This window comes from Callorhinchus milii, unplaced genomic scaffold, assembly GCF_018977255.1.
Source record: "Callorhinchus milii isolate IMCB2004 unplaced genomic scaffold, IMCB_Cmil_1.0 Scaffold3, whole genome shotgun sequence".
In the NCBI taxonomy this organism is placed as follows: Eukaryota; Metazoa; Chordata; class Chondrichthyes; order Chimaeriformes; family Callorhinchidae; genus Callorhinchus; species Callorhinchus milii.
This window is the reverse complement of record NW_024704744.1, coordinates 92666039-92691467: the sequence shown is the minus strand read 5'-3', so window position 1 is coordinate 92691467 and position 25429 is coordinate 92666039. Positions and strand designations below refer to the sequence as shown.

The following is a 25429-nucleotide window of genomic DNA, read 5'->3' as shown; positions in this document are numbered from 1 at the left end:
TTCCAGTGTCTCAAACATACAATCCCTCAAAAAAACTAATCATTTCCTTCTAGGTTGCTTGTGGGATCTTGCTGGGTGCAAAATGGCTGATATGTTTCCCTGCAAATACATTAGACAGCACTTCCCTGTTAAGGATTTTGAGACATTTTGGCATTTTAGGCACTCACTATATTTATTTATTATTTATAATTAAAGCTGGGAACATGCTTTGATATCTACTTCTTTGTATGTGGGGGGCAGAAGTGGGGGAAGGAGAATCTATTTTAGTCTTGTTTGATGTCAGTTTTATTCTTATGTTCTACTTGCATTATATAGCACCTTTCATGTCACAAGGATCTCTCAAAGTGCTTCACAAGATATATCCTGAAGCGTAGTGAGTGTGTATTTTGCAGGAAAAAAGGTCTCACAAATAGCCATGAAGTAAATGACCAATTTTATCTGGGTGATTTTTGGCCAGGACACCAGAAGAACCTCCCTTCCCTTTTCGAGTAAAGCCACAGGATCTTTAACATCCACCTGAAGATCAGCCAGGCAGATTTAATATCTTACCAAAAGAAATGCACCTCTGACAGTGAAGAGCTCCCTCGGTATGGCACAACTGTCAGCCTGGACCAACATGGGTCTTGAACTTACAAGCTTTTGATTCAGAGGTAAGAGAGCTACCACCTGAGCCAGGCTGACACAATCCTAATCCTGAGATCCTGCAATCTAATGACCTTTGGAGGCTGTGGGCATGTACACTAAACTTCCAACATTTTACATTAACACCCAGACTACACACTCCAGTCACCTCATGGGATCGTGTTGTCTACTTCTTTTATCTTTTTTTTGCTAAATTTCTCTGACACCGCCGGTGAATTGGACATAGGCAAGAACTGATCACTCACCATCCGCAGTACTTTGTAATGTCTCAGAACCCTGTCAGGTGAAGAGTACAACTTCCTATCTGCTCTCTGCTTCATTATAGCCTGCGGTGGGGTTATAAAGAGAGTACGGATCCATTTATCAAATGCAAGTCCAACCTTCAATCTTCCTCTGATTTTCTAAATTTTATTGTAACTGCTGTATATAAACAGCTAAATGTGATAAAAATGAACGCAGAACCAGTGGGTGACCCATCACCGAGGTTAGAGCTCTTGCCTCGCGAGCGAGAGACCTGAGTTTGATTCCCAGTCAGGGCAAAGTGTTGGTCAAGTTTTCTTACCCCACATGTCTCTGTTTGCCTAGCAGTAGGTAGGAACCCGGTTGTTAGTTGAATGGCAGGTCGCTTTTCTGGGGGTAATAATTTCTTCAAAAAAATAATAATAATAAATTGGTTACTTGAATCCATGTTTGTGGGAAAGTGCTGTACGCAATTGGCTGCCGCATTTCGCCCACAACATATACAACAAAAATAGCAACAACAAAATTAAATTTGTATAGCGCCTTTCCGGCCGGGAGGAGTCAATATTCAATTGATATACAGTCAATTCACTTTACAGTATATTCTGACAGAAGCATATTGCAAAGTCTCGAAGACGTGATAAGGCACTATATCAAATAAAAGAATTACTATTATTATTACTATAGAGACTGGGGAGACCAAACCTCCCCCACTCATGTGTGAAGCTGTAATCATGCACCACGGGGTTTCTTAAGATGAATTTTACTTGCTGGTGTGAAGCAAAATCTTGTCCATTCTAAATAGACTTCGCCTGAATGTCAGTGCTTATATGTTTGACTAGTCTAGAGATAATCATAGGGTATAGAGATAGAGAAAGTCATAGAGACACACAGATAAAGATACAATAACTTTCAGGGTCATGTCAAGATGCACGTCAAAAAGATAGTAAAGCCCCTAAGAGACAGAGAAAGAGTCCAGCCTCCAAAAGTGTTGAGACATTCATCAGGATTTTGTTTCCTCTCTTCTGCCCTTATTAGAAGCAGGAGTCGCTGCCAGATCAGTACTTTCAGATAAACTGAGGTGGCGAGGCAAGGGACACACACACTCAGGGGTTAAAAGGCTATTTTATTAATATTTGGAGTGGAATCACCAGTTGGAACAGATTACCAGATAAGATGATTGAGGCCAAGATACTAGACTCATTTAAGAAACAGCTTGATGTTGTAAGAAACTGATGGTGGAGTTTGAAGGATGAAATCAAATGGATTTTGTGGAATCCTCCCCTGTGATTTCAATGGTATGATAGGATTGTGAAATCCCACTATAAACTCCATTTATTGAGCTGATGCATTCACTGACCAGCCAAATATCAGATATGCTCACCTGCCAGAATTGGTAAATCTACTGTCAGATACAATGTTTTAATATAATAATAATAATAATAATATAGAAATAATATAGTAATTCTTGCATTTGATATGGAGCTTTTAATGTCAAAATACTTCACGGTTAATTGTGTTTTTGTAGGCAAAAGCATAGCCAATTTATGCACTGCAAGTACCCAAAAATAGCTATGAATAATAAATTTGTCTGGAGAATTGTTAGACACTGGGCGGAAACTAACCTTTTTTCAAATAGAGCCAATGGATCTTTTAATGTCTGTCTGAAAACCAGGCAAGTGGAACCTCAATTTAACACCTCTTATGAAGGCCGGTACCTCCAACAATGCAACTGTCCACCAGCACTGCACTGGAATGTCAGCTAAGACTATGAGCTCAAAGTCCTGTGGCGATCCATTCCAGACCATCCATTCCAGAGGCATGAGTGCAACTGACTGAGACAGCCTGACGTCCATTTGGGGGTTTAACAACAACAACTTGCATTTATATAGTGTCCCTCATGCAGGGTAACCTCCCAGAGCGCTTGACAATGGCGGATCACAAGGCCGAGCTGAGGGGAGAGGGGAGGCGACTGTAGGCACGGTCGAAGAGGAAGATGGGGAAGGAGGGATAGGGAAGAGTGTTCCAGAGTTTTGGAGCATAGTGACTGAAAGTGTAGCCACCAATGGTGGAACGGAGGGCACAAGGAATTACTGAATGTAGAGGACAGAGTGGGGGAAGGCTGAGTCCGAGAGGTAAACCTTTGTGATTAAAATATTCCAATTTGTCTGATCCCGAACCACAAACCCAACAGCTGTTGCGTTCACACAGCAACGCAGGTCTACCTCACTGTAAAGCAATTCGCTGCGATTCCTGAGGCGCTCACTTAAATACGAACGCCGACAATTTTTTTATATATAAATGGCACCGCTCAGTCCATTTTAATTACTTTTTTCTATTATTGTAAGATTTATCTGCAGTCACATTTGATGGGCCCTGAGTGATGGACTCATTACAGCAAACTAGCACCAAAGGCGTCGAAATAAAGAGAAAATGGCTGAACAGCCACAAGCCCCATTTGCATGATGAAAGCAAACTGATTTTAGATGGTGACAGGCCAATTTATATGGGATGTAAAGGAGGAGAGTGTTGGGGCTATAGTTTTTACCACACAGTTTACTAAATAGAGGATTCACAGCTGGGAGTCGTAGATTGCTTAAAAATTAACTGCTGCTCCATGTCAGACTAAATAAGCCACAAGGGCCAGAGGCAGTTGTGATTCATGAGGTGGTGTACATTTGTGTAAAATCAACGCTCCCATATGATAAATCATACTTAATTCAGAACCTATATTGCATAATTGATAAGTTTGAGTGTGTTACCAGGAATTAAAGGTCTGCGATAACTATAGAATGTTGCTCACGACCAGCTTATGATGACTTGGGTCTTATTCCTCCTCTCGCTGACAGCTACTGAGTGCACGGTTTGCTGACGGATTGCATTTTTTTAAGGTGATCAGCATGTTTCCTTTTGCCGTTCTGTAATTTTGTTCGCAAATTAGAGATGTTTCATGTGACAATGATGAGAAACCGTTTTTAGTATTGTTGCCCAAGACCAGAAATTATATTGCAGCTACATTATATATCATTAGTAGGCTATAAGGAAATGCCCTGACTCATTGGTTAATATTTTTTTATGCCATAATGAACAAATGGGATATGATCTCCGATTTTGTTTGCCGAGGGATCCCGGGACCTGGGAGCATCTAAAAGAAAGAACGTCTTCGTGCAGAGCTTGGTGAGAATGTGGAATTCACTACCGAAACCTGTGGTTGAAGAAAAAAGCTTCAACTTATGATAGAAGAGTGTTGATGAGTACATTAAGAAGAAGGGATTAGAGGGGTATGGGAGAGGGGAAGGTGGAGGCTCATGTGGAATATCAACCCCAGAATGGACTGGTTTGACTGGGCCCGCTTGCAGTGTTCTGTACAGTTGTTTTTGTGGGCAAACATGGCAACCACTTTGCTCACAACAAGGTCCTATAAACAGCCATAGTAGTAATACTTCTTGCATTTGATATAGCATCTTTCATGTCGGGAAGCTATCTCAAAGCGCTTCACAGGATTTACTGTATTGTGTAGTGACTGTATTTGAAGGTGAATGCGGCAACCAATTTACTCACAACAAATAGCCATGAATTGAATGGCCAATTTTATCTAGGGGATTGTTGGCTAGAAATACCTTTCTCTTTTCGAATAGTGCCATGGAATCTTTAACGTTGACCCAAACAGGCAGAAGGGACCTCGATTGAACATCTTACCCAAAGCACATTATTGGAGGCATGAAGTGAACAACAAATTTATCTGGAGAATTGTTGCCAAAAGAAATTCAATTCTCTATGTCCAGTCAGCCTGCGATAAAAAAACATTTCATTTCTTAAGGTTAAATGTAGCCTTAGGTTACAGGTTATTTTTGAAGGCAAATTTTTCTGCTTAATATATGTGGCCAGAATACTCAATGTTGTCTGTTTTTTCTGCAGGTACCTCTACATGATCTATAATGGAAAAGCTGCTCTGTAACCTGCTGGTAATTGGAATGGCTGTTACCGTCTATGCTTGCCCCAAATACTGTGTGTGTCAAAACCTGTCTGAATCATTGGGAACGCTCTGCCCCTCCAAGGGTCTTCTCTTTGTCCCACCAAACATAGACCGGCGGACAGTCGAATTGCGGCTGGGAGGCAACTTCATTCTAAGTATAAATCGACAGGATTTTGGCAATATGACAGGCCTTGTTGACCTAACTCTATCCAGGAATACCATTGATTACATCCAGCCCTATTCCTTTGCTGATCTGGAAAGCCTTCGGTCATTGCACTTGGACAGCAACAGGTTGACCAGAATTGGGAGTAATGACTTCAGGGGCCTGCTGAACCTGCAGCACTTGATACTAAACAACAACCAACTGAACAGCATCTTAGATGAAGCATTTGATGACTTCTTGCTGACTTTAGAAGATTTGGACCTTTCCTATAATAACCTTGTGAGTCTCCCATGGGAAGCTCTGGGTAAGATGATTAACCTACACACTCTCAGCTTGGATCACAATCTCATTGACTACATCCCCGAGGGAACCTTCACAGATCTGCTGAAACTGGCCAGATTGGACCTGGTTTCTAACAGGCTACAGAAGCTACCCCCTGACCCAATCTTTGCAAGATCAGAGACGTTCGTACTATCAACCACCCCGTACTTTGCACCATTGTCTCTAAGCATTGGCGGAAACCCGCTGCACTGTAACTGTGAGCTCCTCTGGCTCCGAAGGCTTAGTCGTGAGGATGACATGGAAACCTGTGCTTCTCCATCTCACCTGAAAGGAAGGTATTTCTGGTACGTGCCGGAGGAAGAGTTTGTGTGTGAGCAACCACTCATTACTCAGCACAGCCACAAGGTCCTTGTGTTGGAAGGTCAGACAGCCACATTGAGATGCAAGGCCATTGGCGATCCAAAGCCCGTCATCCATTGGGTAGCACCGGATGACAGAATCCTAGGCAATTCCTCAAGGACTGTCATCTATGACAATGGCACCTTGGACATTCTAATTACCACTTCGAAAGATTATGGGACCTTCACCTGCATTGCAGCCAATGCAGCCGGTGAATCGACTGCTTCAATAGAGCTGTCCATTGTCCAGCTTCCTCACCTGAGCAATGGCACAGGCCGGGCCGTACAGCCGGGCTCCAGGTTGTCTGATATCACAAGCTCTTCCAAAACATACAGAGGAGAAACGATGTCAAAACCAGAGAAAGTGGTCAAGGTGTACGATGTGACTGCCAGCACTGCCTTGGTCAAGTGGTCAGTGGGCAGATCTGCCCCAAAGGTTAAAATGTACCAATTTCAGTACAACAGCTCAACTGATGAAGTCTTAGTTTACAGGTAAATAAGTAACACACACTACACATTCAGTATGCTTTTCCAAAGGCAAATTGTGGTCAAAGACGTCTGAGGGTACCAAAAGAGAGCTGGTTATCTGTACTAATTGGGGCCAGTCCCATTGTGGATATGGAAGCAACGTGGGTCATCGCACAAATATAATTGGCTACAGAGCTAACTGCAAACTTCTTCCATCATGAGTTATACTGTCACTGTAGTACCACATTGTCAGCCCCTCTCTCTCTCTCTCTCTCTTACTTTCTCTCTCTCTCTCTCTCTTATTCGTTTCCTTTTCTTCTTTCTCTTAATTTTCCTTCTCTCCCTTAATTCTCTTTCTCACTTCGACATGTTGTCTGTAACTTTTCTTTCTGATTTGCTCTTATCTTTATCTCGGTTTCTGTCAATGTCGCTTCCTCTTTTAAAAAAAATGATTTCTAACTTTAACCCTAAACTGCGTTCCAGTAACTTTTTACATGTTTTCCGGTGGCTTCTTATCTAAGTGATTCTCCTTGGCTCCTGTCAAAATCTTGTCATCTGTGGCCTTGACTTCCTAAACCTCCCGGCGTATCCCTCAGATTCACTGAACCTGTGTGCAACCTAAGCATCCAGTTTGATCTCCAGTTGACCTTCCTACCCCACATCCGATGTCTGATCTTCACTATTCACAAAAGCCAAGTGATTTAAAACTCCTCACCCGTGCCAAACTCCACACCTCACCTGTGCCAAGCTCCACAACTCACCTGTGCCAAACTCCACACCACCATCACCCCAGTCCTTGCCAGGCTCCATTGTCTCCCTGTCACCAAATAAATCGATTTCATGATCCTCACACTCACCAACAAATCACTTCATGTCCCGGTATGTCTACACCTCTCCTTGACTCAGTTGGCCTGGGCCTTCGGCCCCTCGGCTCCGCATTTGGCGCTATGCTTTCAACCACTACACCGAAACCTCTGGAACTCCCTGTCCCAATCCTTCAGTCTTGCCCTCTCTTTCTTCATCTTCAAACCTGAAGACTTTCTTCTTTGATCGTGCCTATGGTCAGCTTCTCTTTCTCCCCGCTCAGCATCAAACTACGACATTGTTCTGTTATGCTATCCAGCGGTGAAAGGTGCTATACAGTATAAATGCAAGTTGTTGTTTATGCTATTGTGTCAGAGGCCAATACAGGTAAGTGGATAAGTGGATAACCAGCCTATGTTTAACTATATTTAATAATGAGTCACGATTTGCCACTTCCATCCCCTTTAATTTAGAGCCCCAATGACTTGCTCCACGGATAGAATGTTAACTTTCCACTCCAAAGGATATCTGTAAATACTAGTCCTGACTGACACTCAAAGTAACATATATTTCTGCTGGAAGCTGTGGTAGTCAGTTCCTGAGCTAGAAAAGGTAAATGTCAAGCAAAATTCAGGCATAAGTTGTTCATGTGGAAGAGAATTAATACATATATAAAAAAAAGCATAAACTTGTGATTTTTCATGACCAATATGTTACTTGTGTTAATTAGTACAAGTAACATATTGGTCATGAAAAATCACAAGTTTATGCTTTTTTTTTATAATTATGAAAGCCCAAATTGAGACCCAGCATCTCAGAGTGCTGACTCAACTCCAGGTAGCAAATTTGTTGCTCTTCTACATCCTGGGCAATAACAGTAATGTAACTTTAAAATATAATTCAATGTGACTTCCAGAATGCAATTTTATTGTATAATTGAAAACAGGATTATGTGTATTTTTTAAACGGACAGCTGAATAGCACTAAATCCTCAGCAATCAATTTTCTTCATTAGTATTAGTAGTAACTCTTAGCATTAACTCCCAGTTTGTTCACTCGCAACAAATTTATAATATTTATAATATTTTGTCGCCTTAACCAGCTGTCAAGAAAAAATAAATTAGCTCAGTTGGCAACACTCTGGCCCCTGAATCAAAATATTATGGGTTCAAGCCCCACATCAGGACTTTGAGCTCACATTCCAGACTGACACTCCCGTGCAGTGCTGGAAGAACATAGAATTGTCAGAGGCACCATCCTCCGCATAAGATGTTAAAACCAATGTCCTTACCTGCCTGTTGGACATTTAAGATGACAATAATAATATTCCTTTCACTTGATATAATGTGTTATCAAGTGTTTGAGGCGTCTCAAAGCGCTTCACAGAATATACTGTAAAGTGAATTGATTGCATATATTGTGGCTGAAACACAAAGTCGTGGATTGAGTGACCACATTTTTTTTGAAGGGATTATCATTCCCGGAAAAGTAATCCGCCAATCAACTAACAACCAGGTTCCTACTTACTGCTGGGTAAACAGAGGCACGTGAAGTAAGGAAACTTGCCCAACATTTTACCCTGCCTGGGAATCGAAGCCAGGTCCTCTCGCTTGCAAGATGAGTGCTCTAACCACTAAGTTACAGGACTCCACAGGATCTTGTGATCAATAGAAAAGACAGTTTCTCCTCATGTGCTAACAAACAAACCCCCAGATAAATTAATCATTTACTCTGTGGTTTGTTTGTGGAACGTTGCTGTGCACCAATTGTCTGCTGCATTTCCTTACAAATACATAGTACCTACATTTGACAGTGTGATGTACCTTGAGACGCTTCAAAGATTATTTCAAGGAGTATTTATTATTTAAACAGATTGTTTCTGATATTTGTTCTGGTGAAATTCGTTGCACTATTAATTTTGAAGATGTTAGAGATGAATAAATCATGAATGCATTTACAAAAAAAAATAACTAAGCAGATTTCCCTTGAGTGAGTTCCCTTAATGGCCAAGTGGATGATATGGAGATTGTGCTTTGCCCACCTTGACTGGGGCCATACAGTCTAGAAATGCACAGATTCAAATCACAGCCTGTGCTGAGTTACCTGATCTCGATTGCGGCATGAGTTTAGTTTCCAGTGGTTTTCTTCAGGCTTTCGGTTTAGCTAGAGCTCCTGTTCTTCATCGCTGTGCAGAGTCATCACTGCTGGAAGCTGTGTGGGTGTGTGGACATCAGGTGGTGACGGGAGAGGGCCCAGGTGTGATGTGAGAGAGGAATTATTAATAATAATAATAATGATAATAATAACTAGCAAATGCTGATAACTGGCCAAGGGGGAAGCTGAAAGAGATCTAGGGAAGTTAGTTGACTCATCGTTCACTGTGCCAAAGCTGTGTGAGTTGTCAATAAACAAGGCAAACCGGATGCTGAGCTATATTGTCAGATCAGTTACATTCGGATCCCCAGACATCATACTCAAGCTGTGTAGGTCTGTGGTCAGGCCATGCCTAGAGAACTGGATACAGTTCTGATCACCACAATATTGGGAAGAAAAAGAATAAAAATTATGATAAATAGGATAGGTGAGGAGCACAGACCTGGGAAAGCAGTCAATACCTACACGTGGAGAAAGATAGAAGCCTGGCTCAGAAATAGTCTTCATGACGGGCAAGATATAAATATGAGATTTGCACATGTATTAGAGGTCCAGGTAGAATTTGCAACGGGTGATATGTGGATGTGTTAATTCAGACCTATACGCTGACTAACATATACATTCAATTTAATGAATGTATAAGGATTAATGCACCCACCTGACTCTGGGTGAGTTGAAGCAGATTTCGCCCTCTCCCTCCACCCATGCCAATGCCCTGAAAGGCTACTTCTGAAAATTTGACTGACCTTACGTTGATTGTTAAGATGGGATGCCAAGCATCGCTCTTCATCACAATCACGGGCTTCTCAGCGCACGCATTTCCACCTAGTCTTAACCTGTGTGACAACTGAATAATCATTAATGAATAATGTTTGATATAACGCACATATCTCACAGAAAAATGCTCTCAAGTGTAGTGAATCCACCAATAACGTCCCCCAAACAGCAAATGCCCAAATTGTTTGTTGGTCAGAAGACCGTTATATATATATACAGTATATTCTGTGAAGCGCTTTGACATGTCTTGAAGACGTGATAAGGCGCTATATCAAATGCAAGGATTATTATTATTATTTAGTTGTTTAATGTCCACTGGAAGAGGCAGACAAGAACTTAGTTTAAAGTCTGTAGAGCTCCTCCTGCACTGTAATGTCAGCCTGAACTGTGAGCTCAAAGCTTGTGGCATGGGGTTTACAGATTAATAATGTTACTGACAGAGACAGGCTGATACCTCACTCAACAGCGAAGAGTCACTCTGGAGTGATGCACAGTCTAAGTTCATTAGAACTTAACATCGCAGCTATCACCCCTAGGCCTGGAATCTTGATTTGACTAAATATGATATTTTTAGCATCTTCAAAAAGTAATGATGCTTTTTCAGACATGACGTGTAAAATAGGGATTTCTGCAGACGGAACTCTTCATATCTCAACAAATTTAGCAGAGACTTTCTTCTCTGCTGCTTCAGGATGAACAGATTCTCACATGGGGCTGGTTATTTGCATATTTAATTTTGAGAGTAAATGAATGGGAGCATAATCAAATTAAACAATAATGAGATTGTGGGTATTGTAGATTTAGTTTGACAAGATTAATTCTCCCTTTGAAATAAAGCCAGTGAGTCACTAAATTTCTGAGTGCCTTTCAGCTCTGGCAGTCAATTATGTGTACTGAGCACACGCACAAGCACGTGTGTGTGTTGTGTGTGTGGTGCCTGCTTGTGAGTGCAGGTCTCTTTGTGTGTAGGCGTACGCCACTCTCTGTGTTTTTGAACATTTGGGTGTGTCTGTGTATGTGCATGTGTGTGTGTTTGTTTGTGCGTGTGTGTATAAATGTAAAGGGAAATTCATTACAAAGATCACATAAATATGTGTGATTTTCTAGTTATTCCCTTTTCTACTCCTGGAGTCCTGTACCTCAGTGGTTAGAACACTTGCTTCTCAAGAGAGAGGACCTGAGTTTGATTCCCAGGTAGGACAAAACATTGGGCAAGTTTCCTTACTCCACACGCCTTTTGTTTACCGAGCAGCAAGTAGCAACCTGATTATTAGTTGATTGGCGGATCACTTTTCTGGGCCTAATAATCCCTTAAAAAAATAATAATTTCATCATTTAAATCATGACTGTTTGTGGGGCATTGGCTGCAGATTTCGCCCACAAAACGTACAATCAATTCACTTTACAGTACATAATGTGAAGCGCTTTGAGACCTCTAGAAAGCGTGATAAGGCGCTATATCAAATGAAAGGATTATTATTATTTAGAAAGCGTGGTTCAGTTGGTACAAATCCCATTTCTATGGCAGAAGGTGAAGCCCCCAATTGGCATTGGTTAGGTGGACGTAAGAGAAGGATGCTTTTCCCAGTGTCCTCTAGATGAACTAGTCATTCCCTTCACAGTCATTTGTGGGATTTAGCTGTTCACAAAATGGTTGCCTCATTTGCCTACAAAAAATGTTGGGGCAAATATTTGCGAAAAATTTGACATGTCCTTCTGCTTGACTCCCATCAGTGTTGGTTGCATCGACTTGCACAGATATTCACTGCATTCACTACAACTCCTGGAGCTGATACGGAACCTCTATGTTCTGTTCGACTCCCGCTTGTCCTTCAAAACCTACATCAAGTCTTTCACTTGCTCAGTTTTCCATCATCTCTGCAATGTCACCTGCCTCTACCCTACCTCTCCCCACAGGCTGCTGCTGAGTTCCTCATTCATGCCTTCACCATGTTTAGGCTCGACTATTCTAATGCTCAACTTACCAGACTTCCCAGCCCCTCCCTACACAAAATTCAGATCATGCAGAGATCCACCAGGCTCCACAAATGTATCATACCTCATTCTTGCTTGGCTCCAATGGCTCCACTTCTTCCAAAGGATTGAATCACTGATCACTGTTATATCTATCCCGGAATCCCTCCACCTCAACACTTCCCTCCCTGCCCTCAAAACCACCTTAGTACCTGTCTTTTCGACCGCTCTTTTGGCCATCTCCGCCCACCTACCCCTCCTCAGCAGCCCCCCTTTTAGCCCCCCCATTCGGATTCGTAGTCAACTGTGTGAAGCACTTTGAGAGGTATTCTAGATATGAAAGGCACTGTATAAATGTGAATTGTTGCTGTTGTTGTTTCATTGGCTTTACAGATGCAATAACTATGGGTAATTCCCGCCTGTCCAGTGCCTTGGGATGTCCTTCAGACGTGAAATACGCTATACAAATGTAATTTGTTGTTGTTGTTGTAATCCTGTCATTGCTTTCCTTTTTGAAGGATGATCCCTGCTTCGAATAAAGCCTTTGTGGTGAAAAACTTAGTGCCCTCCTCGAATTACGACCTTTGTGTCCTGGCCATATGGGACGACACATTGACCACTCTGACCGCCACCAACGTGGTGGGCTGCGTCCGGTTCACGACCAGTGAGGATTACACCCAGTGCAAGTCATTCCACAGCCAGTTCCTGGGCGGGACCATGATCTTGATCATTGGGGGCATCATTGTGGCCTCTCTGTTGGTCTTTATCATCATTCTGACGATCAAGTACAAGCTGTGTAACGGTCAGGAGAAGTTACCCGACGTTAACAATGTTTGCTCGCAGACCAACGGCGGGCAGCCTGTGCTGAACGGGATCTTGCCCCAACTGAACCCTAAGGTGGTGGGGCGGGACGAGATGTTGGAGTTCAACTGCGGGTCTATCCACAGCAGCATGTCCTCCTCCACCGGCTCGAGCCAGGACTGTGAGGACTGCTACAGCCTGAACAGCAACGCCAGCACCCTTTCCAAGAAATGGAGGCACAGGTCCAAATCCCGACACAACATTGACCGCCTTATGGGTGCGTTCGCCTCCCTCGACTTGAGATGCCAGAGAAAGGAAGACAATTGCGAGTCGAGAGCGTCCACGCTGGCTCACTATTCAGACAAAGAGCCTCTGCTGGGCCACAGCGAGTCCAGACTGAATAAGCTGCTCACCTTGCCCATGGAGGTGAAGACGAAACGCAGCCATTCCTTTGACATGAGTGACTTTGCCACGACACCATGCTACAACTACCCGAGGAGAATAACAAACATCTGGACTAGGAGAAGCCTGTCTGTGAATGGGACGCTCTTGCAGTACGACGAGGAAGACCTCGAGAGTACAAAGGGGATGTACTGTAGCTCGGAGTGGGTGATGGAAAGCACGGTTTAAGGGTGTCACTGGTGGGACATTACTGCAAAGCCCGCCAAGACCTGGTGTGAGGTGAGGAGAGGGCATTGGGGTCTTAGAAAGCCTGGGCGACGCATTACCAGAAAACGGGATTGGACCTCCAAGGAGGTTCAGAAAAAGGAGGGAGAAAATAGAAGTGCTCTGCCCATCACCCTTTACTGTGGTCACCATTTCCCAACAAGGCAGATGAACCCGATAAGCCGTGTTTTTGATTTCAGCCAAACAGTGTCCAGGACGTAAAGGGACCCTCATCATTCTCACAGTCTGTCCCTGGGCAGGCTGTCACGGCGGCCATTGCAGTCTCCCCAACATGGCCGCCCGTGGCAAGGCATTGGGTGTTCCCAGTTCTCGTCAGGCTGAAGGGCAGAACACTCAGCTCTGGATCAATGTTAAATGTGACACTGTCTCACCAAGGAAGTGAAGCTGGAAGATTAGCATGCAGTCAAGTGTTACTTATTGCGATACTGAAGCTGAAATAAAAGGATTTTATATAAAAAAAAGAAAACTGGACAAGTGAAGAAATGTGTTTAATTGTTTTGATTCACCCGCCTTCCCACCCCTCCCCTCCCGCCCCCAACACCCCACCCTCACCCACTCCACCCTCCCATCCTCCCATTATGGATGGGATGTAAGTTCAAAATAAGATGTTGTTATTGAGGGCTGGATTGGATGCTAACCTTTCATCTCTGGGACCTAGGGCTGAGTTCAGCATACACTTTTAGGAAAGAAAGCCACCTCTGGCTTTTGACTGCAAGGGCTCTTTTTGTCTGAAGTGAGTCTGTGCAGATTCAACCCAGTTCCGAGTGATTATGAGACCACAACACAAAACTGGCCCTTAATTTGACAACTTAGGGCCCCAAATTTCTTATGTTCTCGGAGCTTTAAAATATAAAATTGCGCCCACTTTTGGAAAATTTTTGAATTCACTCTCCATTTTCGAAGCTAACTTCTTTTTGAAAAAAGATCTTCCAAATTAATATGGAGTGTGCAAATTTTTCACAATTGTGCACGCTGTTAAATTTTAAGACAAAATGACCTGGCAGGCCAAGGACGTGAGAAATTTCAGGCCTTAGACTCAAGTCCAGATGGAAGATTGGACCATATCAAAGGGAGCTTTCCTCTGAATTAACCATGTGTTACCTGACTTGGGAGTGTTTGATGTTGACTTAAGGCACCAACTATGATATAAAGTATTCTGTGTTCCCAGCAATGCCTCACCTTGACATGCACAATGAAAAAAAATAATTTGCGAAATTTGCAAAAGGATTTGTAAATAGTGGATCTGAGAGGATCTGCAACTGACCCTGTGAAACTGTGTCTGAGCATCCTATCTCCTGTCAGGAGTCTCCTCTGCCTGTGATTTGGCTCCAAGAATGTAGAAGGCACCTCAGCAGAAGTTCAGAGGACAAGCCTAAAACAGATCCAGGTACCTGCCTGATTCGTGAGGTAATCAGAATAATAACGATTATAATGATAATCCTTGCATTTGATATAGCACTTTATCACGTCTTCAAAATGTCTCAAAAAGCTTCACAGAATTTACCGTAAATTGTTGTGACAAGATGTTGGAGTAAAGTTGGCTATTTTAATCCTATTCGCGAAAAAAAAAGAATCTGAGTTGGGGAGAGCTCGCTAGGTCAATGCTGGAAGATAAATGCTCTACATACATAATGAATCGGGAGCCCCTCTTTTGATAGAATTGACATTTATACGCATCTCGCCTCAAAGGAGATTGTGGCTAGCATCGTCCCGGTATGAAAACAAGAGACCACTTCCTGACAGTGGATATTGCTACCGCTTTGTCATCTTTCCTCCTATGTAAATTCACACCTTTCTCAATGATTCCTTATTGATCCTTTTACAATTCTCGCAATCTAGATTCCATGGCAACCTTTTGAATGGTTTGGAAGCACAAAATATTGAATGGTCTGTTCCAAAACCTGTGTTAAGCGTTACCATGGTAAATATTGCACTATTTTAGCAAATGGCTCAGAGGTTTCCAGCCTTAGCTGGCTCGACTGCTTAAAGTTAATGTTTGGCCAACGAGAGCATGCTTTTCATCAGATCGACATTCAGAAACAATTATCTAACCAAAATAAAAATTAGAGTTCAATGTAAGGCCTAAATTTTACAAAATAAAATTTGTCTGCCTCAGATTAATGAAAATTGGCAGCTGCTAGGATCTGAAGAGGGAGAAATCACTTATCTGGAGGGGTCGCTAGCACCTGATAGTTTATGCTGGCTCTATTTTATGCTGGTGTTAAAAAAAGGAACACTACGTATTTCACTACATCATTCTTGGAAGCAGGAGTTTGTGTATGTACCTATTTCTGGCATGGTTAGTTTGTGGGGCTGTGTTAATTCTATCTTTCCTGAGACATGTGTTGACATTGTCCAAGATCTGTACAAAAACCACTGAAAGGGCCAGAAGTCTTGAATAATGTTGTTGGTCCATGTTGTTGAACATTGTTGTTGGTCCAATGCCAATCTAAGCTTTTGTCTACCAGAGTTAAGCCAGTAACGTATGAAGCATCATCCAAATCCTCTGCACTTGGATGATGCTTCATAGGCAAAACCAAACACCTATGCACCCAAATAAATTGGAGATGAGTGGCAGGATCGCGTTCCTGGGCAGATCTAATCAAAATTATATAAAACTTGCATTTGATCTAGCACCTATAATATGGAACCTTTCTGTCAAGTGCAATGACCATATTTGGAGGCAAACGCGACGGACACTTTGCACACAGCAAAGCCCCACAAATAATCATCCAGATGATTGCCAGCCATGTTTTAAAGTAAACACACCCCCTAACCACTCACCCGTACCCACCACAGCAGCACAATTAAGTTCTCTGAGCACCAGTGCAGAATCTTTCAGTCCCATTGAACAGAATGATGGCCCAACCCTGAGTTACACTTGTAATGAATATCAAATCAGATGGCACATATCAAATGCAAGTATCTTATTTTTCATCGCAATGGTCTTATCAGAATACCCACATTGGTCTTTAAGTGTTCCTGGCCACTAGGAAAGTGTCTGAAATTTACATTTATCTTGTGTTTGACTGCTAAAGGGTGGTGAAGGCTAGAATCTGAACGCACACTTTCCAGGTGGGCAATAGTTTGTGCCAGCGTTAGTTAAGGAACCCCAGTAAATGAATGGGTAATTTACCCACACATTGACCACTGTCAACCCTCCCTCATTGTTGTAATACTACACTGGCTGCTAACATTAATACAATGGGTCAAAGCTCCTCCTACTGTGTAATAGATTTCAGTAGTTCTATGGTAAGTTGTTTGTACCATTGCTATTCTCCGCAGAGCTTGATTTTCAGATCCGCTTCCCATTGCACATGGACCTTGGTAGGCTTTTTGCCCCACGTGCCTCGGTGCCTCTATTCAGGGCCTATCCTCCCGCAGAGAGAAGGCTTTCATTGAAATGCGGTTCAGGACCCTTTCCTCTCTCTCCCTTGTTCCCCAGCAAAAGGACTTGGCAAATGTGTTGAGACAAGCCTATCCCAGTAATACACAAGATAGGAAGGGAGAAAACAATTCAAATCTTTCCTGAGGCCTGAAATTCCAAGTCTTAGTCTATGAGACCATTTTCTCTTAGAATTTAAGATTGTGGAACATTCTCAAAGTCGGCCTGAATTTGGAAGCCAATTTTCTGCAGTTATCAAAAAAAAAGTATCAAACTGAATCTGAGAAGAATTTTCCAAGTTTTTGAACAATCCTATGTTTTAGGACAAAATGATCTTACAGGCTTAGACAATGTATGTGTCTCAATGTGTGGCCATCATAGGAGGACATAAAAGGGCCTTCTCTGAGTTGCCAAAAGTCTGTCGGTGTTTACCGTGAATGGCCACTTGGGATGAAGTTCTGCAGGGTACCTGTATCCCACGATTAGGGAAAATGAGGGTAACCCATCCAGGAGAGGAGAACAGAAAATTGGATGAAGTAACCGACGAGATAAGATGAATAAGAAGTCACAGAGCGACTGATGTGCTAAGTAACTGTCTGCAGATTCCTTTCCATCTTCCCACAGGTCTCCGGTTCTCACAAACATGCTCTGTTTTACAGTGTTAAGAATGTCCTATGGAACATCTCAAACTAACTGACTGTTTTATTTGGGGGTGGGAGGAGGTGGGAATGTTCAATTGTTTTATTGGAAATTGTGTATTTATGTGTTTGTTTTTCTACACAAGGAAAAAAAGGTATCACAAAAAGATTGTTGTAATGTAGTTGTTTTTTTAAACAATGACAAAGAAGCATTAAAACTACTGTGGGTGAAGTGATGTTGTGGTTGATTCTCAATCAGATCTGAACAAGCACAGGCTCAACGGGATGAACAGCAATTTCTGAGACATGGAGTAAAGTTGATGGCATTCTTTCTCTTAAGTAGCAAAGAGGATGTGGATGTCACTGGAGCTTAAGATAAGGTGGGAGAAGCAGAGTCCATTATGGGTTTCAAGAGATAAGTAGACAGGTATGTCAAACAAAGACATACCTTTGTTTGAGGGGTAATCTGTCTTTACATTTATGAGTGGTTTTGATTGGGAGAATTTTTTTCCATTGGTTGAAGAGTTAGTGTCGAGAGGGCATCAATTTAAGATAGTTAGCAAATGAGCAAACGGGAAGGTTAGGAGAATTTGTTTCACCAATAGGAGTTAGGCTATAAAACGGTTGAGAATCTATACTAACTTTTAGAAGGGAATTAGATAAATATCTCAAAGTCAGCTACAGGGGTATGAGGAAAGGGCTGGAAAATGGGATTAAAGGATTGGTCTTAAATTACACAGATACGATGGGCAGAATGCTTTGTTTGCCAAATCCCACTTTTGTTACAGAATGTAGAGTCTAAAATATAGGTTGGGCTTAATAACCCATGGGCTAATCAGGATAAAACACAGTCATGTGCCCTTAAGTATGCAATTAACCAGCAATGGTGGGATTACAGGTGATTCTTGTAAGGACTCAGTGACGACAGTTATTCATCCTGTTGTGGGCACTTAATTCATAAGAAAATCTGAAAGGGAACTTTGTTCCCAGTAACTGGAAGTAAATCAGGCAGCTGAGGGTCCCTTCCCTTTGAAGATAGATCTATTTTAACAAAAAAATTCAAAAGGGTCCTTAACAACCCCAGTACAGCACTGGAATGTCAGCATAGACTGTCAGCTCAAATCACCGATGTGGGCTTTTGGCGCACCAATGTTTCGCGCCGGGTGCGAGAGTGCTACTGCCCTAGTCAAGTTGGCAGACACAGTGACACACAAACAGACAGACATTTGCCAAGGCCCCTTACATGAGGCCCTGGATTCAGCAGTTGTTGCTGAGTAAGCCTGGCATGTGACATTGAAGTTGGATCTCGAGAACATCAAAATGGCTTGGATGTTGCATGCTGTCCTGTAAATGTCTTTCCACCACACTGAAGACAGATGGCCACCAGACAGCTCGAGAGGAAACTCTGAGGCTTGGGATGCCACCTGCTGGAAGGCTTTACCTGGAGTTTGAGTTCATGACACACATTCGTGCATCCAATGTCTGGAATCCACCTTCATTGGTTCACAGAGAGGTAAGCAGCTGCTTCTTATTCTCCGCACATCCAATTGGTGGAACCATCACTCAATGGGAAGGGATATGTGTCCAGCTGTGGACAGTAAGATGGTGGCAAAGTTTTCACTGATTTCATGCTGAGCTGGCTTGCCCACCAGGCACATACTCTCCTACTCAGCTCCTGTTAACCTCGCAAGCCAAAGGGTAGAGTGGTCCTAGCTGGACAAGCAACAGGAAAGCTTCCGAGACAGTGATATCAATGGCAAGCTATGCGGGTTCAGTTGCTCCAGCAGCACTCCTACAAACACTCTGAGGTCCCAAAGCCTTGGCTCTTCCTAACCTGTGCCTCATACATTCCAGACTTAGTTAAGTAGGATACTTCCCTCCAGGGAGAGAGTGTGCATTCCATCCCAATAAATATCTCTGGAATTTTCATGTGTAGGTGGGATGCATGGAAATCTCAGTTTGGTTTGGATATCTTAAGAATGCTGCTAAATTTCCCCATGTGTCAGATGCCCGGCAGACTCCATAAAGATGACTATACAGACATGGAGAAGCTCACTGAATGCACATAACACACCCAGCTCTTCATTTTATCTTGCTGAACGGTGTTCTTTTTAAGTGCCTTCACGAAACTAAAGCAGGTTCCCAGGGAGTTAGGCAGATTGTGCTTGCTCCGCCTAGGCTCGTGACTTTGCACGCATTCAGATTAAGCCAAGGATATTATGTGCAGTAAAATTGGGCTGTTGTTAATACGGATTATTTTATGCTTCTGAAGATCAGGCTGTAACCAACAGACCAAGGCCTGGGACATTGCCAGAGTCTTTTAACTCCCGGCATCCCTGGCCACATCTCTTAGCAGATAATTACTGTTTTTGAAGCGGGTGAATAAAAGTAAATCCCCCCCAAAAAACGTAGAGACAGAACAAGATCTTTGCATCCCATTTAGCTGCAGAATAATATACGTTTCAGTGTGTCATAGGCTGCGTGTTGTTTTATTAACCTCTCCAGCTTAGGAGGAGATTATCACTGAACTAAATTCTAAATCCAGTCCAACCTTCATGAAACCTTTGTGTTGGCCTCCTTAGAAGTGAAGAAGCCAAACCTTACGTCAGTTTCTGTGGTGGAGTTGAACTCTGAACCCTCCCTTAACCCCCCCATCCAACAAAAGCCTAAACAGAGACTGTTTCAGAATTAGAAACCGTTTGATTTAAACTGGTTAACGTCAGCATGATGGTTCAGGAGAATGAATCAATTTTGGGAGCATTCAGAACTATGAGAAATTGGAAGTCATCCCTTTGGTCAACATACTTCAATTCCCCTTTCTTGCCTCCTTACTCATTGCTCCCTATAAGTTGTATGTGTGAAGCATCACAGTAACATGATGTGTAATATTTCTGATGGATGTTGGTGCGCATGAATGCTCCCAGATCTTCAACCTCTTTGAGCACGAATCCAGCCATCTGATGGGATGAAAGCTCATTGCATCTTGTAAGAGTCCTCCGCAAATGCTTCTGCAATCCCAACTCATCTCCTAATGAGCACAGGCACACAGACAGCAAAAGGAAATAGCACTGAATTGATAATTCAATGCAGCAAAGCATGTCATTTAGCATCTGATACAGAAAAAAAGCGTTAAGCACGAGAACTTCTAATTATGGTTTTTGCTAACCTTGTTGAAATTTTACTCCGTGGAGTCCTGTAGCTCAATGGTTAGAGCACTTGTCTCGCAAGCTGGAGACCTGGATTCAATTCTAAGCAGGGCGAAACATTGGGCAAGTTTCCTTACTCCACGTGCCTCTGTTTACCTAGCAGTAGGTAGGAACCCAGTTGTTAGTCAATTAACGGATCGCTCTCCCGGGGTAATAATTCCTTAAAAAAGATGATAAATTGGCCACTTAAATCTATGATAGTTTGTGGGATGCTGCTGTGTGCAATTGGCTGCCGCATTTCACCCACAAAATATAGTCAGTTCACTTTACAGTATATTCTGTGAAATGCTTTGAGACGTCTGGAAGACATGGTAAGGCGCCATATGAAATGCAAGGATTATTATTATTATCAGTGAAGCACAATAAAAATTCATACACCAATGGTGTGACAGATCCCAGGCCACAGATTGGGTTGTTGAGGAATCGAGGGTGCTGAAAAGGGAGATAGATCAAATTTGGGAGAAAAGTATTTAGGGGTATGGAGTGGAGCTGGGGAAATGGGATGAATACCACAAACTAAAAAAACTTGCAGAAAACTGGCATGGCTTCCTATTCCTATGTTCCTAACAAAGGGAATTATGATATTAGTTCTGAATCCTAACTGTTAGAATTAATTGAGTCTAATTAAAGTGAGTGGGACAATGGGATTATACTAAATGGCTCAGGTGGAGGAATGTTAAATGGGCTGTTTCTTGTTCTGTAGTATTCTTCGATTCTATGATTCAGGAGAAAAAAAAATCAGGAATGAGAAATGAGAAATCAGCCCAATAAATAATCCCTTCAATGAATCTAATGATAATTGATGGGGCATTTATGGACCATTTTATAAACTGGTTAACGCTGGGAGATTTAGCACACTGCGGTTTCACCCATGGGGAATAAAGGAATCCCATTAGAATTTCCATTAATCTGTGAGAATTCCTCTGGCAGAAGCAGAATCCACCTTTTTGAGGACCCAGAAACTTCCAAGTGGTGCCTCCTGACCTTGCTCAGGTCAGAGCTGGACTGGGAGCAAGTGCTGAAGTCTCCATCCTCCCATTCAGTGATGTTGTATGTGCACTGATACCCCAAAGTATAGAGATTTCTGCCAAATCTTATTAACAATAATAATATTTATCCTTGTATTTGATAAGGGAGCTTATTATGTCATTGCGATGTCTGAAAAGCACTTCTCAGAGTATATTGTTAAAGTGGATTGATTGTATATTTTGTGAGCGAAATGGCAAAATCTTATTAACTTTAGGAGGAAACTAAAGAAAACATACCGAGTTTAACGATCAAAGGATGTTAGTCCAAACCCCAAACATCAACACTCAGCATCACTCCCAGTTATCCTCAAGCAGAAAGCTAGGTATTAGCTTGGATCAATTGGCACTCTTGCCTCTGTATCCAACATCAGCAGTTAAACCCATATTCTAAGATGACTTGAATGCAACACTGGGGGGAACGCACTATATTGTCGCAGGTGCCATCCTTCGGAAGTGATTTTAAACTGAAGTCTCATTTGCCTCTGCTGCTTGATATGAAAGATTCTGTGACACTTCGAAACTGTCCTGGCAAACATTCCTCCGTATAAATTGGTCATTCACTTCATGGCTGTTTACAGGGACGTTGCTGTAAATTTGCTGCTGCTCCTACCTTCAAGTCCACAGTGACAATAGGCAGCAATTATCTAGAAAATGCTTCGTTGTTATGGGTACAATGCAAAATGAAAGGACTGAGTATATTGTACACCAGAATGTTTGTTATAACCTCCACTACTATAACATGTTAATTAGACGCAGCAGAAATCTGGCGATATGCAGTGAGCTCCGATGGAATATTTGCAACACAGTGAAGCACCATGGCATGAAATTAGTCCTGATCCTACATAAAGATAATTCTGTTTAATCGTGTAAAGAGGAAAAGGAAACAGGCCATTGTCCTTGATTCTCATATCACACTTCAACAAGTAAATGGATGAGAAGAGACAGTGCAACAATAAGTTCAAATGCTTGAAGGTCAGCTATCATATCTGTGAGTTTGTTAAAAGGCTGTGGCCCTGAAATTGTAACATAAATTTAGTGATGTTAATGATAGAATCTGGAAAGTAAAAAAGTAACCAGTCTTAAGATCCTAGCAAAATTCCATAAGCTTTTTTTTGTGGCATTAAGAAATTGACATTACTGATATAAAAACTTCAATTAGCCCTCATTAATGGATGGGGCTTAAACCACCTTTAGCTTGTATTGTAATTTCCATAATTTTAGCCTGTTTTCAGACCAGTGCTGTATTGCAGTAGGGATAAACATGTTATATTCCCCTGTAGAAATGATCAGAATAGCAGATTGGATGGAGTGGGGTGGGGTATATGTTCTGCTAAGTGAAACTTTATTTTCACTTACTGCAGCTACAATTATCTGTCTTAAACCAAAGTTAGTTCTGTGCGCAGTGAGGTGATCTTATCTGATCTTTCTCTGCAGTGAGCATTGAGTGTTTACCCCCATTCATGGCCTCACGACTTCACTGCAGGACATGGAGGAATTGAAATTAATAGCAGTACATTATTTTATTGATAAAATGCGTGGTGGCCTGACACAGTTCGTAGCACTCTTACCCCTGAGTCAGAAGGTTGTGGGTTCAAACCCCACATCGGGACTTTGAGTGTCTAGGCTGACAACCTGGTGCAGTCATGGGGATGCACTGTATCAATGGATGTGCTGACCTTTGAATGGGGCATTAAACCGAGGTCTTGTCTGTCTGTTCATGTTAGTTTTAAAAATCCCCTAGCTCTATTTGAAAAGAGAAAGGAATTTCTCCTGATGTCTGGCTAACAATCCCTCCAACAATAAATGGTTATTCACTTTGTGGCTGTTTGTGGGATAGTACTGTGCGCAAATTGGCTGCTGTGTTTGCCTACAACATACACAGTCACTATACTTTAAATCCTGGGACGTGCTTTGAGATGTTCTCCCAACGTGAAAGGCACAATATCAAATACAACATTTTTTATTTTTTACAGGATTCCCAACTTCCAAAAAATGGTCTTATAAGCAAATGCTATTGTGGGGTACAGTATATAGTTGGGGACATGGCATGTGCATGTGACAGCAAGGATGGTGGAAGGCAAACTGGATGGACCTTGGTTTTGTTTCATCTAGCAATTTCTATGTTCATATAAAGATTTGCTGGATTGTGAAATTTGCCAGTCCTTTTGGATGCAGAGCATCTCCCACCACCCTTTCCCTGCAAGTGACTGTTGGTATGCAGGGAAACAGCTACAGCATCCCGAAGATGGCCAGATAAGTTTGTTGTCTGTGGCTCCATTTGGAGCTCTTCATTTCGCTTATCTCTCTTGCAGCAACTATCTTTCAGTGTGCCTCCAGCTTGTAGCTGAGATATTTGTTGCCAATGTTCTTTATTATGGCAAGCACGCCTGTGAGATAGTTCCTATCCACATCCTGAAGAAAAGATACTGGTGTGAACTTAATCATATAAAAGGGGTGCACAGCAAACTCGAAAGAAAATTAAACTGTCTATTGCTTTCTGTAGAGTTGTTAACTGAACCCCAGTGGTAGCAAAATTGGCTTCTCCCACACAATCTTTTGTTGCTGTCAAGTGATGGTCTGGATTGTGAATTGGCTGCATTGTGTCACCCCATTTACTGACTCAGGAAGAAGTGCTGTTTTTAGGTTGTGTGGTTAACCTGTTTCAACGGTTGACAGCTGCACCGCAGAGACCTACTTCAGAAGTTTCACGAGCTCCAAATACACCATCCTCCACGCTTGTGCTCCTTCCTGTGTTAAAATGAATACCTGTTGCATCTTCTTCTACTCTTAACTAATTCTTTCCCAAGAGCTTAAGACTGTAGAATTCCTCGCCTTACTTTGCCTTCCCCCACCTCCTGCAAGCTACATATTTTGCAACAGCAATAACTATTATTTATATAGTAGCATCCCAGAGCGCTTGACAGTGATGTAGCATAATGCTGAGCTGGGGGAGGGGGAAGGTGACCATAGGCACGGTCAAAGAGGAAGGTCTTCAGGTGCGATCTGAAGATGAGGAAGGAAGGGGTAAGGCAGAATGGTAGAGGAAGAGTGTTCCAGAGTTTTGGAGTGTAGTGGTTGAAAGTGCGGCCACCGATGGTGGAGTGGAGGGCATGAAAGACATGCAGGATGCTGGAGCCAGTCGAGCAGAGGCAGCGGGTTGTGGATTGCGGAGTAAGCAAGTTGGAGAGGTAGGGAGGTGCCAGGGCATGAAGGGATTTGAAAATGAGTGTGAGGATTTTGAAACCGAGACAGCATTGATCTCAGCTAACATCAAAAGCTAGCGTTTATACAGGACTTTCAGTCTTTCAGGATGAACATCCCAAAGTCTCTCACAAAAGCATGTGGATCACCGAGAGGGGAGGAAAGGAGTGGGATTTTGAGGGTGATGACTAAAGGCACGGTCAAGGATTTTAAGAGGGTTTTGAAAATGAACAGGGAAAGGTGCACCATAAAAGGATTTAAGGATTACAGTAAGTTTTACCATGTTGCCTGGAAGATCAGATGTCTGAATTCCTGCCTGTGCTGAGCTTGCTGATGAAAGCAGAATTTAGGGTGCTTCAGATGATCTCAGTGCCCCTGTTTGGAGAGGGAGAAAAATTAAGGAAGAAAATGCCAGTGAGCCTCCAATTCACTTGGCCATTTACTTAATGTGTGGTTGAGGAACCAGCACAAAATGTGTGGAGTCCTGTAGCTCAGTAGTCAGAGCATTCGCCTTGCAAGTGAGAGACCTGGGTTCGATTCCCGGCACGGTGAAACCTTGGGCAAGTTTCCTTGTTCCACATACCTGATAATAATTCCTCAAGAAA

General features: G+C 42.5%; 1 protein-coding gene across 1 annotated transcript; it reads left to right on the top strand.

The window, feature by feature from the left end:
• Positions 1 to 4820: 4820 nt before the first annotated feature.
• LOC103189618 (leucine-rich repeat and fibronectin type-III domain-containing protein 2) lies at positions 4821 to 13595 on the top strand. The gene is made up of 2 exons (XM_007910069.2): positions 4821 to 6193; positions 12397 to 13595. The coding sequence occupies exons 1-2, from the start codon at positions 4821 to 4823 to the stop codon at positions 13307 to 13309; spliced, it is 2286 nt and encodes a 761-aa protein (XP_007908260.1). The 3' UTR covers positions 13310 to 13595.
• Positions 13596 to 25429: the final 11834 nt, after the last annotated feature.

Bases quoted from the DNA above. Each gene is read 5' to 3' on its own strand.
- LOC103189618 (XM_007910069.2), top strand. From the start codon at position 4,821: ATGGAAAAGCTGCTCTGTAACCTGCTGGTAATTGGAATGGCTGTTACC. The intron at 6,194-12,396 runs GTAAATAAGTAA...TCCTTTTTGAAG, and splicing joins GATGAAGTCTTAGTTTACAG to GATGATCCCTGCTTCGAATA.